The following is a 16,535-nucleotide window of genomic DNA, read 5'->3' as shown; positions in this document are numbered from 1 at the left end:
TTGCTTCTCTCTCTTGCCAACCTGCTTCCATATTCTTGGTTCCTCAACCCGACCCTAAAATTTGGGGCTCCGGGAGCAATATTTCCACCCATGAATCGTTTAGGTGCCCCACCATCCCACGATAGCTTCATTCCAGCCAGTGCAGTGATTTAAAAATGATAATCATAATAGAATAATTATATTCAATCAATTTAATTTTTAGTGGTTAGAAAGTTTGAAGCCTGATGTTTTCTATGAATCTCATATGACAGCCACTCACATGTCAGCGAGGCTTAGAATCTGTCCACCTGTACTTAGACATGGTCCCACCAGGCAAATACTGTAGTTTGGACCAAGAGTCTGATTCATATTATATTACATTTATTTATCCTTCATATGCGGCACGGTGGCCGACTGGTTAGCACGATGGCCTCACAGTGAGAGACAGCATCGGGTGTGGGTTCAATCCCGGCTCTGGCCAGCCTGTGTGGAGTTTGCATGTTCTCCCCGTGCCTGCGTGGGTTTCCTCCGGGTACTCCGGTTTCCTCCCACATTCCAAAAACATGCATGGCAGGCCGATTGAACACTCTAAATTCCCCCTAGGTAGGAGTGTGAGTGCGGATGGTTGTTCGTCTCTCTGTGCCCTGCAATTGGCTGGCAACCAGTTCAAGATGTCACCCGCCTACTGTCTGAAGATAGCGGGGATAGGCTCCAGCACCCCCCGCGACCCTAGTGAGGAGAAGCGGTACAGAAGATGGATGGATGGATGGATATTATTTATATTTTTCAGATCGACAACCATTTGTGGACGCTAGGAGGGATAGGTTAGTGCTGGGTAATAGTCCCGATCAGGATGAAAGCTACAATAAAAATAAATAAATCAATTAAAAAAACTCAAAGAAACAAATGGTGGAACCGCAAACAGGAGCAGCAAGCTACACCAGCCTTCCGCATGCGGCATTTACAAAAATAGAGCCATGAGCTCTGAATTTCTATGACAGAATATTTGTTAGGCCTTATGACCATCTCTATGTCCACATAATTCTTTTCTTAACCGTACAACCCTTAGTAAGAGGTTAGGACCATGACTTTTAAAATCTGCACATAAACAGACCGAATCAAAGCGTTGCGTTTACCAATCATTTGTGACCTATGAGCTGGCCTTAACGTGTCCCTTTCACTTCCTTATTTTGGCTTTGTTGTTCCCCTCATGACATGCTTACACTTTGTACAAGACAAAAACTTAAACTTATAAACACAACAATTGCACAATATATTCACTCTTTTTTTAGTGTATCTATGAGGTATGTGCATCACATATTTTATACTTCAGTTCAGAAAAATGAAAGCGGTATGAAGTGTACATAGTAGTTTTAAACTGTATTTTTTGTAACGGCTGCAAAACCCCAGCATCTTAATATGATGCCTACTATAAAATATGTATTAGACCAAAACGAGGAGGCTCACCATTCCGGGCTGGCTTATACTGATTTAATTTGTCAATTAATAGTATGCCCAAAAAATGTGAAGTCTCTACAGCAGGGATACAGGCATCAAGTCCTTCTCTGCTGGCCCAAACACAATCAGAAGCCGTTACATTAAATTCCAACAATTTATATTCTAGTGTCCTGTCGCAGCTTTCAGTCGTTTGCCAGTTAAATTATTTGTATTTTGGTCCAAATATTTGTGGATGTAAAATGTAATCCGACCAACGCCTTCAGAATCCCGAATGCTGGTGTCAAACACAAACGCACCGTTCAAATGGCTGCTGCTTTTTTATTTCATGGATTTTTTTTTTTTTTAACTAAACAGATTTTAGGTTCACTACTCTGTGGCTCAGCGTGAGTCAATACAATACAAATTTATTTAAATAGTGCATTTCACAACAGCTGGAGCTGTAGCAAATGACTTAAAAGTATGCTATGTTTTCAAGAAAAATGGACATTGCGAGGATGAGTTAACCAACACAGTTTCTGACTGTTTTGTTTCAATCCAAAATCTTTTTTGCTGGGAGCACAATCAGAGCAGGATGTACGAGCGCTATAGGTAGATTGCACAGTTGGACAGGAGCAAAAAATGGGGGACTGATCAGTATCTCTGGTGAGTATGATGTATTTTCTTGAAACGCTTTTGTTTTTGTTTGGTTATTAGATAAATATTGATTGTGAACGACTATATTGCAGTGTAGAGGTTTGGAGTTATATGGAGGTAATGTATTGGAAGATAAAGGTAACTAACTGTGTTTCTTGCCTTCGTATTAATGGTATTAATCAGTAATGCCTGTTTCTCTTCTTTAACACCACACAGAGTTGCTTAACATATATGGATGTTATTTTGCAGAGCTGGACTCTCCGGCCACGGTCTTGGTACTGTTCCGGGCCTCAACCTTCATAAAAATTGTCAGCCCTCGACCCCATTCCAACTTCATTCTCTTTATCTCTAGATGTTATTCACAGTGACCCCCACTAAAGCAGTAATAACAAAATCCACACATAATTGATGCCCATTGAGATGCATTGGGGAAAAAATTCTATATGAAATATTAGACCCGCAAAAAATCTCTCAAAATGTGTTTTTCGAAAAAAAAAAAAAACATAATGAAAATAGAGGGGAAAAACCCTTCGCAAAAAAACAATGATGAAAAGATATTTGAAATTATTAATGAAAATATATATTCCATTTACAAATTTGAGAATCAACGGTTGCCGAACACGGGGGTACAATGATGTCCACTGTATACAATCAAGGAAGATGGCCACTCAATATTTATCGACTGTTCTTTAGGGGGCACATTCTCCCGTTTACTTAAGTTAGAAAATGCGCTCAGCTGCAAGATTTCTTTGGCAGCACAGATCCTCCCATTTTCTCATGCAACTTCTCAGAAAACTTCCCATCAAATATGGTCCAGCACGCTTCCTCCCAAAGAAATAAAATAAAAACTGTTTTTAAAAATAATATGTTCTATGTTCCCCCTCTTGTCTAAACACAGTATTCTGATTAAAATTGCATTGGTAGAAATTTAATTAAGCAGAAAAATTCTCTGGTTTTTATCCATTGGAAAGGGCTGCCATTTTGCCTTGGACTGCCCAAAGGCTCGGCTTGCAAACATCATGCGACCAAATTCTGAAAACAGATGAGCTGTGTGCCTTTCCTCTTTAGCACTCCAGAGGCTGTCGGCCGAATGTCGTCATTACATCATATTAAATGGCATTTTCACATGCAGAAGCACCAGTGACGAATAAGTAGACATGTCAAAATCCTTGACAATCATGCCATGTTGTTCGTGGTTCAATATAAAAAGTACAGCCTATTCAACATGTGGTGCCTCACAATGCATATTCGTGCCATGCAAACAGTGCGGTGCTCTTAGGATGAGAATGATTTGAATTTATTCAATGAATAATTATCTATGATTCAGAGGGATTGTGCCACATTGTTGTCATATTTATTAATGAAATACGATAACGTCCACCACAAATGTCCACTGAGCGTTGAATCTGTCTGCCTGCGATTAAAATCAAATCTAACAAATTTGTGTGATACCACCTGCGCCACACATTAGACCTGTTTTTAGGTAATCCAAAATTTTGTCTCATTTTTGGCACCAAATTAAGAGATGCGCTGTTCAAATTGAGAGCGCCGCATCACATCCAGTGATGCATAGTCGACCAAATTCACAAACACACTAAAGTAAACTTGGCCCAGCATGAAAATAGAAATGCGCCCATTTTTACGGCAACATCAGTTTATTTTCGGTTACCAAATTACCAGTTGTGCCGGGGCTGCAGCTGCTCGGCGCCCCGATGACCAGTGAGGCGCATATAAGGCCCAAATAAGCCAGGCGAGACTTGCACCGGCACCAAAATGAAGTAGTGCCTGTTTTCACACCGAGTGCACATGCGCCAGCTTACCAAGATACGGTTGCTCGGGTTGCAGTTTTTCCATTGTAGCAAGTTGGTTTTCTGTGCAAGGGTCAATTGCTTGATGTGTAGCAGGGAGGTGCTGACTGTATTTGTTTCCACGATTTGCTTGTTTAAATGATTTGGACCACATCACTATTAATTGCGCTGAAGGGTTTTGCTTAGACATAACTCCTCCAGGTAACCCTGCGGTGTGCTGCTTTGTTTAGCGTCGTCTCAGTTTTGAGTTTCAGAACTTTGTGTGCCATGATCAAGTCCATATCTTTTGAAATATGACAATTCTATGTAATATTTTAATAAAATATTGGTCATTAGAAAGAACAATTTCATGGCAGCAAAATAACATTGGTATGAAGACTAGACTCACAGCAATTTGAGACGATGATGTGATTCGTTTCAGCAACATAGTGTTTCCTTGATTGAATTAGCCTACTTGCTCGTGAGAAATGTGGATGAATATATTGCATTTACGGGAGTGAAATTAAAAGTCCCATGAATTTCACAGTTAATATATCACGTTTAATATTGTGCTGATAAGGATTTTTGCAGCCCTCACTGAATATGTTGCCTATATCAGATGGCAGAGTTGCTAATTTTATTGCACTACTACTACTTGACTAACAAGTGTTGCTTTACGAGTTGACTTCTGATATTAACTTGAATCACTCCAAAGTCTCCTGATACATCCAGACATTTGACCATCATGCAGTTTTCATTCATTGATGTTGAGACTTCAGTTAAAAATGGTCAGTTCCTGCCTCTTACATCCTCAGTCATCTCAGGAATGCCTGACAGGAGCCCAAAGACCAAGGAACCTTCACCCCTCTCCACAAAGACCTGTGCAGGTCAATGTCCATCCATCCGCCCCTCCATCCTCTCATTCATCACTCATTCATCTATCGGCCTGTCACGATGTGACGGGATCCCGTGCGCCCGACAGACGTGAGCTGCCGTCAGGTTGAGCCTTCCCTTACGAGGGTCCCTCTCAGAGCTGTCCAAGGGTCCTGTTGGTGCCTGGAGTGCCGCGCCAACTCAATCTTAGTTGTGGACAAAGTAAAGCGAGTGGGAGCTGTCCCATCAGTCTCCATTATGGGATACTGTAGTTGCTTCGCTGTAGTGTTCCTGTGGTAGTCCAAGGGAGATGCTGTCTCATACATCATCAGTGAACAAAGGGTCTGGCTGAGGGGGCTGGGGTGGCAGGTGGATCCTTCCTGCCCCAGACACACATAGACCCACCCACACTCTGAAATATTTTACCCCCTTACTCAAGTTACATTTTAGGACTAATGGGAGCATATCAGCTAGATATTAATTTTATGAATATCTTCAAGTTAAAAATTGATTCCCCAGTGGCAGGAAGTCATTTTCTGTATTGTGTACTGAATTATGTATAATCGATAGAAATGCTGTAACACAATTGACAGTGTTAACATGTGCTTTTAACTTCACCTTCTTCACTGCTTGTTTTTGTGTCAGAAAAAAGTAGGGGTTGCTAGCTTTTGAATCTGACATGGACATTAGCATTGTAATGGCCAGCTGTGTTGACATCACAGTAACTCTAATCAGCCCTCCCCCATCCGCTGTGCTGGCTGTCTTTATTAACACAACATCTTGTAATTGGATATAAAATTATATAAAAAAATATAAATCCTCACATTGCCCACTGACTCTCTGTACTTATGTTTAGGACAGTTGTTTGACATGTTTGCGGTAATGCTAGAGTGGCTCAAACGACCAGATAATAATTCCTTGTGTATTTTTAAAATACCTATAAAAATTATTCTGATTCTAATGTGACTAGACTAGATCAGTTGTTCTCTATTTCTTCAGTGATGTACCCCGTGTGAAATATTGTTTCAGCCAAGTACTCCTTAACCAGCGCAAAGCATTTTTGGGTTGAAAAAAAAGACTTAAAACATGCCATCAGTGTCTGATTTCTTAAACTTTAGAAACTTTCAAACTTCCTTTGTAATGGTCCAGAAAAAAAAAATCAATATAAAGTGTCCACTTTGGGTCATAGATCTGCAACTTGTGGGACTTAATGTCACGGGGTGAGGAAGGTGAGGACCCAAACGCAAGGAAGCAAGGCAGGGGTAACTTAAAGGGCATTTAATTAACAGAAAAGTAAGGCAAACAGGGAACTTGGAAAAACTAGACAACGACAGGAAACTAATGATCGGGACAGGCAACAGGAACAGGCAACAGGGACAAGCTACAGGGACAAGCGACAGTGAAAATGACAATGAACCAACAAGAACTGAAAGCAACCAGGGAACTAAATACACACAACTTGACGAGACAACGAGGAGCACCTGGACAAGACACGGAGGGTTGGAAGGACCGGATTGGTTAACACTAGGGCTTGGGTAAACGAGCACAGGTGGAAACAATAGACAAGACGAGACAAGACACATGAACAAGGCCAAAACATGAACCCAAATACTAAACCAAAAATAACAAATACAAATCATGACACTAAATCCAAATAAATCATAATCTTCAACATACAACCGGAATTTTTCCAACTCTGGTTTGGCCTTCTTCAGCACTTGTGCCTGAGTTTTATTTAGGCTTCTGCTTCAACCACAACTCCATTATATGCGTCTTCAAGTGATTGACAGGTAACGAGAGATGGCAATTGACAAGTTGGGTCAAACCATTCTAGTATGGGGGAGAATCTGGGGTTTTAAGATAATGAAGTTGAATAAACTACTGAATAGAAAATTTGTTTTATTAACTTCTAACTTCTTCCTGAAATATTTAATTAATTCAATAATTAATAAACCCTCCTGAGGAGAATCTGTTCGGATAATGGATTGATGGACTATTGAGACCCTGAAAACTGAGCAACTCAATGCGCAAAATGGCAATAAACCTTATAGTAAATGTTTTATTTTGGTGAAACCTCTGAAAAGCTGATTACCTTTTTATTGTTTTACCACAAATTAAATGCTGATTTGTATATCGATAAAATCAATAAAAAACTGCCTGTGGAACTATATACAGTAACTGCTTTTTCCAAACACTCTCAGGTGCACTATCTGAGATGCCGGCAAAGCAGTCAGTTTGCAGAAAGTTAATAGTGTCTATCAAAGCGGCAACAGTGACAAACGAGCTGGTTGCGCGCCAATATTTTATACTTCACTGCTACACTCCTCAGAAGTGACAATACGGCTGCAGTTGACTTAATCATGAACCTTGGATGAGATTTTTTACACTTCATTTCCTCTCAGAAAGTGCTTGACTCATCCATCCATCGATTTTTTTATTTATTCCACTTGTCCTTATTTGGGTCACAGGTGAGGTAAAGTCTATCCTAGTTGACTTCGGACACTTTGGAGTGGATGTAAGGCAAGCGCAGGACACATACTGTATAGTCCAACATCATCCAGACTCACATTCACACAGGTATGGGTAATTCGATAATCAATTAACCGAAGACAACAAGTTTTGGGGAAATAGGATGAAACCAGAATATCGTATAATATGCACAATCCTGTCCCTCAATATATATATATATATATATATATATATATATATAGATATATTGCACTTTTTCAACACTCTTGTTTGTTGTCTTTGTGTTTTTTATCCGATTTATTATTATTTTATGTTTACACAAGTATAATGACAATAAAGGGCATTCTGATTCTGATTACTCTAAACACTCTCTAGTGTCATCATTACTACATTGTCAACAGTACATTTTGAGGCTGTAACACACTATTTGGAGTTGAACATTTAACACTTTTGTAAATGTTACTTTAACACATATCTGTTACTCTGTGATTAACCCATAAAATCCCAGTTTTTGCATACTCAAATCAGCTTTTGATGCAATGAACAAACATTAGCATTGGCTCTGTTCTTACTGTTTCCCAGCTAGTTATGCAGGCATTTTTGCTCCAAACAAATAAAAATGCATTCTTGGCTGAGGCTGTGAGCATTCGTTGAAAGACAAAAGAGTGGACTTCATTCATCGGTGATGGCCTGTTTCAGTGAGGCCACATGGGTCAACATGTAAAATGCTCTCATATTCTCAACAGTGGAAGACCAAATAATGCCAACTCTGATTTCAGAAAACAAGTTGCGTATTGATTGAACACAAAAGGCATCTTGACTGGATGCATGAAGTGATCTATAAGCAGATGCTATCTGCAGTTTCATTGTCTCACTATGCTAATTCTAGAGACGGGAATGTTTGTTTGTGTGTATATCTGTATGCGTGTGCGTGTGAGTGTGCATAAAATGAAAATGGGAAATGAAAACAGCATTTCACACATGATGCTGTGAACATATACAATACATTGATTATGTATCATGTATACTATAAACATGAGTGCGTACTGTGCACCTTCTCACTCTTCTCTCATATTTTATGGAATATACACATTTTCTTCATGACACAACAAGTCTTGGCAGCATCACTGAGAAAGGCATCGCAGACCGCCCTTGACTTCTTTACAATGCACATTTCAAACTGCTGAGGAATAATTTTGCCTTTATGCCCATTGACCAATACCATATACAAACAACATACTTGAAATTGCTAATTAATAAAAAAACAAACAAACAACAACAGTGATCGCAAAGTTCTGTCTTTAAGTAGGATTTTATAGTATGGTTCAAAAGAAAAAAGAAAATAGTCAAAAAGCTATTGCATTTGCATATTTTATTTGACCTTAAATGTGCAACTATGTCACATTTTCTTCCATAAGTTTGGCTTCCTGCATTGCAAATATACTGCAGCTACTGTAAATACTGTTCAGTAGTCTTCATTAAAGTTCAATAAACTTTTTGTTTTGTTTTTCAAGGACTCAAATAGGGGGGCCTTCACCAATCCTGGACATTCAATAGATGGGTCTTGTGCATTCTGCATTAACATGCTGCTTTGTCAAACACAGGTAGGTAGTCATCTGACAAATGTAGAAATGTTGGTTACTAATTTGTATTTATAATACAAAATGACCCACCTGGACACCATTCGTTATTAGCCTCATCCAGGCAATGTGAAGCACCTACATGTCCACGGGTACTTAGAATGATGACATTATTCAAAAGACTATTTATTTTATTCAAAATATGGCAGGTGAGAACAATAATGATTACTTCATGAACGAAGAACAACAAATATTTCTTGTCTTGACCTGCTTCAAGCTTCTGAACAAACCAAGAGTCATCTGACAGTGGCATCAGTGCACATAGCTGTCATGACCCGTGTCGGTCATGTCAGGTCTTTTGTTTGTTTTTGTCACGTCCCGTTTCAGTCATGCCATGTCTTTGTTTTGTTGTCCCAGCTGAGTGGGGGCGTTTCCTCCAGCGCTCGTTCCCGTCCCGTGTCATCATGGCTGGAGAGACGCGCCCACCAGCCACACACCGGTTCCACGTCAGTCACGCAGCTGACTCTCATTGGACTTCTCATTAACTGCCTATTTATGCGCTCAGGAGCGACTGCTTGATGTCGGAATATTGCTTCCTTGGCGTGAATGTCACGGTCGCTCCCTGATCTCGATCTCGATCTCGATCTCGATCTCGATCTCGATCTCGATCTCGTTCTCGTTCTCGTTCTTGTTCTTGTTCACGCCCTCGCTCCTAGAGATCTGTCACTGTCCATGTTTCCTCGTCATTTTGTTCTGTTTAGTCACGTTTAGTTCCTCTTCGTTATTTTGCACTTTGTCACGTTTGTTTGTTTCTCCCAGCACCTTGTTACCCCGTTAAGTTCACTATTAAATTCCCTCTAAGTTACACTTTGCCTGGCTTCCCTGCATTTCGGGTCCTCCCCCACCTCGCTACAAGCGACCCTGACAATAGCAAAACCAGAGACAGGTATATTCTCTAAGGGCAACAGGAAAAAAAATCAATCTTTATGTTTTAAATAAAACCCTTTTTATGTTAATAAGAAAAACAATTTGAATACAAACACACACTAAAAAAAAACTAATAGGGTGTAATGCTAGAATGGGTGACTCAAATTTTTGTATTTGAATCAGAACGTCCACGGTCTCATCTGTCTCCTTCTTTTATTCGTCTCCTTCTTCTTCCCCATGAACGTGCCCAATGCAAGTAAGTATGCATTGTTGATGTTATAGGGATGGTGGTATTGCCCCCCATCTTGCAATGGTATGTCCCGGTAGCAGGTGGGTAGCGGGGGTTACGTGATGCCAGAATAAGGAAATAGAGTCACGCTTGACCCCACCCTGCTGTTTCACGTCTCTTAATACACAAACAGTTGGTAGTGGCACTTATGACGCGTTCAAAGGAAATTCTTGTTGTTTGCCCATTTCGCAAGTAGGTTCATCACACGCATGAGGGTCAATTTGTGGGCCGGACTAAAATCATCCGCCGGCCTTTGTTGTTAATCAAACCCTTTTTTTTTAATTCAACAACCGCCCCCCCCCCCCCCCGCCCCAAAAATGGGCATCCGGCCGGGCATCTAGCCGGGCATCTGGCCGGGCATCCGGCCGGGCATCCTCCAGGACGGACTGCTCTGCTCTGACAAATACACAGGGCTGTCATGATCACCAGACCCCTTTTACTGAAGCACCTGTATGAATGTGTGTGCGTGTGTAAGTGTGTGCGTGAAGTTGAAAATAAATGTATTTCATCGTGTATCCCACAACATGAGGCCAATGGTCACATTTCCTTTCCATTGTCCACTCACACAGGGAGTAGCACTTTCGATGAACATTGTGTAAAATAAAATAAATAATAAGAATAATTAATAATAACTTTTTCACTTTTATTTGTGATTTTCTGTACATTTTTAAGAAGTCATTCAGAATTACATACAATTTGGCGGATTCGTGTCGCCAACCGAATCACGAGATTTATACAGGCAGTACACAGTATATATAATCTCATGATAATCATTTACTTGTGCACTGAATGACACTTATTTAACTCATTGACCTCACTCTTTTCAAGTGAAGGAGCCATGAAACCGGAAGTAACTACATTAAGCGGAAGGCATGAGTTCAACGGCCTATCTGGCCTTCTTCCTTTCAACTATCGGTCGTCCTCATCGTTTCTGGGAAATGTAGTCTTTTTGTTTATATCAAAAACCGTTTTATCATGTTTAAGCACTGTTCATTCAGATCATAGACTGAAATGTTACATGCTTTTGTTGTACGACAAAAAAGTATCAAATGCTTTGATGCTATTGAACTTTTGATTTTGATCACATGAATCTAGTATTTGTATTGAAACTCAACATTCTATGGTGCTTTGCGTTTGATGCGCAGGCTCCGTGAGAGCAGGCAGCTGAGCAACAGAAGCTTGGAAAATGACCGAAGGAAAAATCAGATTTGGCGATGAATTTTGGCATTACCAGCACCAAAGCCTCATTTTTCGCCCAAATTGTGTAATTTTATCTTTAGATAACGTGGACCAACAGACTCTGGGTAACATTTCTTGACATTAGGTAGTCTGCGAGGAGTTTACTACGGTTGCATTTAAGACGGAAAAGGTGCACCTTTTACTGTTATTTTTTTCATCGACAAGAATGTCGCGAAACAACAAAAATCCTCTCATCCAGAAAATAGCAAAGGAAGCCGTTATAACATTTAAAGGTTTAAAATGTTCGGCCAACGGAGATAGTAAAGTCTTTGCAGAAAAACAGGCCAAACTCATCTCCTTAGTGACCGCGCTTCGGGCTTCGGATCTCAAGATCGCTCCGCGGAAAAACAAACCGACCCCCGGTACGTCGGAGCCGGAGCCCCCGCCGGTCACCTACATGCACATTTGTGAGACAGATGTGTTTAGCATGGGGATATTCCTGCTCAGAACCGGAGCGTCCATACCTCTTCACGACCATCCGGGCATGAACGGGATGCTGAAGGTCTTTCACTCTTCTTTCTGTATCTTTTACATATTTCTGTAGCGTTTCCTCTGTCTAAGAAATCGCTGGCATACGAACACAATATTTAATAAATATTCTAACATGTATAATATTTAAGTAGGGTAAGCCCTTGGTGAAAGTTTGGAAATAACAGTAAACATTAATTACATTCTGGTTATGTAATACCTATGTGTACGTTTTACATGCTGAAGATTTACCTTGAGGAACTATAACTTTAGCTACACACTTATTTCGCACTTAACATCAAACTGACAAGGAAGCACCCTAAAGATGATCCAAAATATATTTTAAAGTTTACATTGACTCTTGATAAGGTGCTTGAGCTGAAAAGGGAAAGCTCCTGAATGAAATAATTTTTCAGTATGAATGATCGTTTCGGAAAGTTCAATTCAAATGAAATGCCCGGCATATTTTTTGTTTAAAATAAAAATATATCCCTCATTTTGAAAATTGCTTCATACACAAGTTAGTAAGACATGACTAGTGCTTATTTGTACTCATCCAATAATTGTCAATTAAGCACTGAAGTCATAGTATTGTGAAACGTCTCTCCAGCATTCTGCTGTGCCGTATTGTTCAGTTCTATCACTGTGTGCTTCTTTTCAGTTTTTTACATTGCAGAATGCTGTTATGCATTTTGAGGTGTCTCAAACATGGAGGAAAAATGAATTTTAAATTTCTGCTCAGGATGAGTGGGGATCTAGTAACTTGTTGAAGGAGCTGGTTACGCAGAAATTGTGTGCCAAGTTGGTGCACAAGCTTTTGTTGGACGACCAGAAGATATGGTGTTTGTCGAGATTTTTTGGAGAACACCATGGGCGATCCAGTGTTTGAAATATTTAATGGTGGGGTCCTTCCCCAATTTAGCCAGGAATTTCAAATTCATTATTTGCTCAGTTTTTTGCCACACCCAGCTTTGTGAGAAAATGTGATGTATTTTAAGCATGCCTAAAAAAGAATCACACCATGTGAGGAGTTAATAATAAAGTAGCAAAATGTTGGCAAGATGTGCGACAACATGGTTTATTTTATTTTGTTAACAGAAATGTTCTTTCAATTACTAAAATAACCTTGGAATTTATATATATATATATATATATAAATATATATATATATATATATATATATTCACCTTACAAAAGATTGTTTTATTCCATTTTAATTGCACATTTTTTGCATATATTTCATGCTTTCAATTGTTTTATGTTAAAATGTCTTTAAATGTATTTATGTATTTCAAGTATGTGGAAGAGAATTTAACCCTTAAATTTTTTTAATATGGTCTCACTTCATCGCAAATTGTTTACCTGTCGTGGGAGGGTCTGGAATGTATCTCCCGCGATAATGGGGATCTTTGGGTTTGCATTTATTGTGGTAAGATGGATGTTTCAAAGTCATTATTTTCCCATTTGTTTAGGTCCTCTATGGCAAGGTGAGCGTCAGTTGCTTCGACAAGCTAGAAGGTGGCCAGACAGTCGGTGCTGCCCCTCCTCGGTTTGAAACTCCCATGGCTCCATTCCAAAATGCTTCCCTGCGACGTTCCTTGCTCCGCTCAGTGGCTGAGTACTCAGAGAACAGTGGACCGTGTCTCCTGACACCGCTACGGGATAATCTTCACCAGATCGATGCTGTAGACGGACCTGCTGCTTTCCTGGATATCCTGGCGCCACCATACGATCCAGATGACGGGCGGGACTGTCACTATTACAAAGTTCTAAAAACTGCGGCAGACCCAGATATAGCTGTGATGCATAATGAGGAGCTGCAGGAAGAGGAGAAGGGGAAAGAGAAGGAGATGTGGCTTTTAGAAATACCTCAGCCGGAGGACTTCTGGTGTGGAGGAGAGCCTTACCCAGGTCCTGTAGTTTCTGTGTGAAACCTCAGACCAGTCAAACTATAGCAGTACTAAAATGTACTTTGCGACATGAACTCGTCGACATTTTATAAATTCAATTTCTGCTTCAATCTACAGGGAGGACAAACATTAGGGCTGTCGTTACAAGGAATGCTTTACTCAAAAGCTACAACCCCCCAGAAATTTTCTACTGGGGGTTAGTAGCTCTTCACAGACAAAATTCAACGGAACTTGCTGAAGTATACAACTGATTGCAAAAGTGCTTTGCAAAAAGACTTCTCATGGCATATATGGGATTTCTGCTTCGGAACATGTTGCCTTGTACACGTATGAATGTAATCGAGCACTAGAAAATTCTCAGAAATATCTTGTGAATGCTGAGGGATTGTATCTCCAAGTTAAAAAATCTTGGACTAATTGAGGAATAAACTACTACTTTATACATCAGAGCATTTTAGTTGAGTTTCCATTGCAGAAGAATAAGCTTGACAAAAAAGTTACATTTTTTTCCTTAAGCTTGAACACGTTCTCAATGTTCAAACACTAAACTTTTAGGGCCATGCTGAAAAATTAAAACAAAGTTTGTAAAAAAAAGTTCTATTGTTATAATACATAACCACTATGTTGTGTCCTCATTTCTTCTACACTAAACTTTTTTTTGTTAAGATAATTCAAGATATTGTCAACAGTAAACAGAAAGAGCAATGTTTTTTCCTTCCTTACTGATGTTTTTTTTTGCGTGTGTCACTAATTGAGGGAAAGAGGATTCATATAATGCAGTAAATGGGTAGCAATGGTACAAACACATCACACCATCATCACCTCCCTTGCTCTGCCGCCCTTTGAATTTGAAATTGTGATCAACTTGTTAAGGGCATCTTAAAACGTTTAAACGTTACTAGCCAGATTGTTGGCATCAAGAAATTGTTGACGGTTGTTGTGTATTTTTTCTTTTGCAAGTTTAACATATTAAGTTTGGTACACTTTCAATAAAGGGGAAGTCAACCCCCGCAAAATTATTTGCAATTAAATATTACTATGCCCTTTCTTAAGTCTAAACATGGCATGCTGATTAATAATTGTTTGTGGAATATGAGTTAAGCAGTAAAATTCACTTGTTTTTGGCCATCCCAGGGGGCGGCAATTTTGTCACTTCTGTCGATTGAAAAACACCACAGTTGCTGAAATAACGACCAATCACAGCTCACCTGTTTTCCGAAGCTGAGCAGTTAGTCAATCAGTCGATAGAAGTGACATAATGGCTGACCCGCTAAAATGGCTAAAAGTGGGTGGATTTTGGATTTAACCAGAATCCCATGTTAAACTAGTCGGCCTGTGTTGTAAAGAAAATGTTTGGGTTGATTTCCCTTGAAAGAAATAAAAGAATTACAAGGATCTTCCAAAATATAAATTAACAAGCCACAAAGCAACGTCTTTTGACAGATGGGTCCAAACTGAAGCAATGATAAATTCTAGAGACTTTTGAGGCAGTATGGCCTGAAATTTGCTGGATTAGACAGCTTTGGTCTCAGCCACAGGTCATGATGCCTGATTTTAGTTTTGATATCTGTATTAATAATTTATAATTATGAAAGTGTTTTTTATTTTGACCGAAAGGTACCAAAGACTGGCCTTGCATGAATGTGTCACAGAATTTTGCATGGACGTGGCCAGAACCAGACAGTGAAAAAAATATTTGCTCTTTCCCTGCTTTCTGTATTCTTGTTTGCATATTTATCACTTAAATGTTTCAGATCATCAAATTAATTTTAATACTTCACAAACAAACCAAGTAAATAAATTTTAAACACGTTTTCTAATTGGTGATATTTTTTGTTCGAGGGGCAAAATCTAAACCTATCTGGTCCTTTGTGAAAAAGTAATTGCCTCCTGAAGTTAATAAATAACCTACTCACAGATTTATTTGGGGGTGGGAGGGGCTTTGTTTTTGGGGTTTTTTAAATATTGGTTTTTGGGAATATTTCTTTCTCTTTTATGCATTTTTTCAGTTTTTCTGACTAATGTTTTTTGATTTTTCAGATTTTTTTCGTTTTTTCTGAAATTTTCTTTACAGTTTTTTAGGGGTGGGAGGAAAGACAGAAAAAGATATTATGCAAAACAGAAAAGTAGTTATTACGAAAAACGTGGGGGATAATTTAAAAAAACACAAACACAAAGACCCCCCGAAAAATTACTCAGAAACTTTTCCAAGACAATGCAATACGCTTCCGTACTGTTTTTTTTGTTTGTTTTTTCAGTTTCTGTGGCATTTTTATTTCTTATCAGTCCTAAGACTAAATGAAAAGCCTTGAGATGCAAACTAAATCACTGTGAGGCTGAAGTTGCTAACCACTCGATCATCGTGCTACCGCAAGGGTCATCCTAAGTGAAAATTACTACATTTTGTTCACAATCTTTCTATATAGATTCTCACTTTTAATTAAAACATTTCACAATTAGCCTACGCTTATTCCTGTACACCACTGTGACAGTTGTACAATGACTGTGTGTACTGCCATTGAATGTATGTAAAAAATAAAACTCACGGACTATAATCGGTTGTCATTTCAATGATTTTCATCTGTTTATATGTGAAAATGAAGTCAACATTTATTGTATTGGCGGGCACAGAGAGAACATCCAAACAAACAGAAGAAAAGACATGACAGATAACACAAATAAGCATCCTGGGCAAGTACCAAGTCCAGGGGTTACTCAAAGACCAGTCTTAGAGGGACTTTGGTTGAAGTTGGTTGGCTCCACCCGATTGTATTGTAATATTCAGGCCAAAATGTCTTCTTTTTTTTTCATAAATCCACACCAGAAACAAATACATATTTGTTTTTGTTTTGTCATAAAATAATCATTGAAGAAAACAAAACAGGAATCTAAAAAAAAAATTATAACGATGAGGTTAAAAACA

General features: G+C 39.1%; 1 protein-coding gene across 1 annotated transcript; it reads left to right on the top strand.

Annotated features, from left to right (window-relative positions):
• Positions 1-11,140: 11,140 nt before the first annotated feature.
• Positions 11,141-16,167, top strand: adoa (2-aminoethanethiol dioxygenase a). The gene is made up of 2 exons (XM_088285305.1): positions 11,141-11,736; positions 13,175-16,167. The coding sequence occupies exons 1-2, from the start codon at positions 11,401-11,403 to the stop codon at positions 13,631-13,633; spliced, it is 795 nt and encodes a 264-aa protein (XP_088141431.1). The 5' UTR covers positions 11,141-11,400; the 3' UTR covers positions 13,634-16,167.
• Positions 16,168-16,535: the final 368 nt, after the last annotated feature.

The sequence above is a fragment of the Idiotropiscis lumnitzeri genome, chromosome 20 (assembly GCF_059441095.1).
Source record: "Idiotropiscis lumnitzeri isolate Australia: NSW breed Sydney's pygmy pipehorse chromosome 20, RoL_Ilum_1.0, whole genome shotgun sequence".
Taxonomy (NCBI): domain Eukaryota; kingdom Metazoa; phylum Chordata; class Actinopteri; order Syngnathiformes; family Syngnathidae; genus Idiotropiscis; species Idiotropiscis lumnitzeri.
This window is presented reverse-complemented; position numbering and strand designations above follow the sequence as displayed.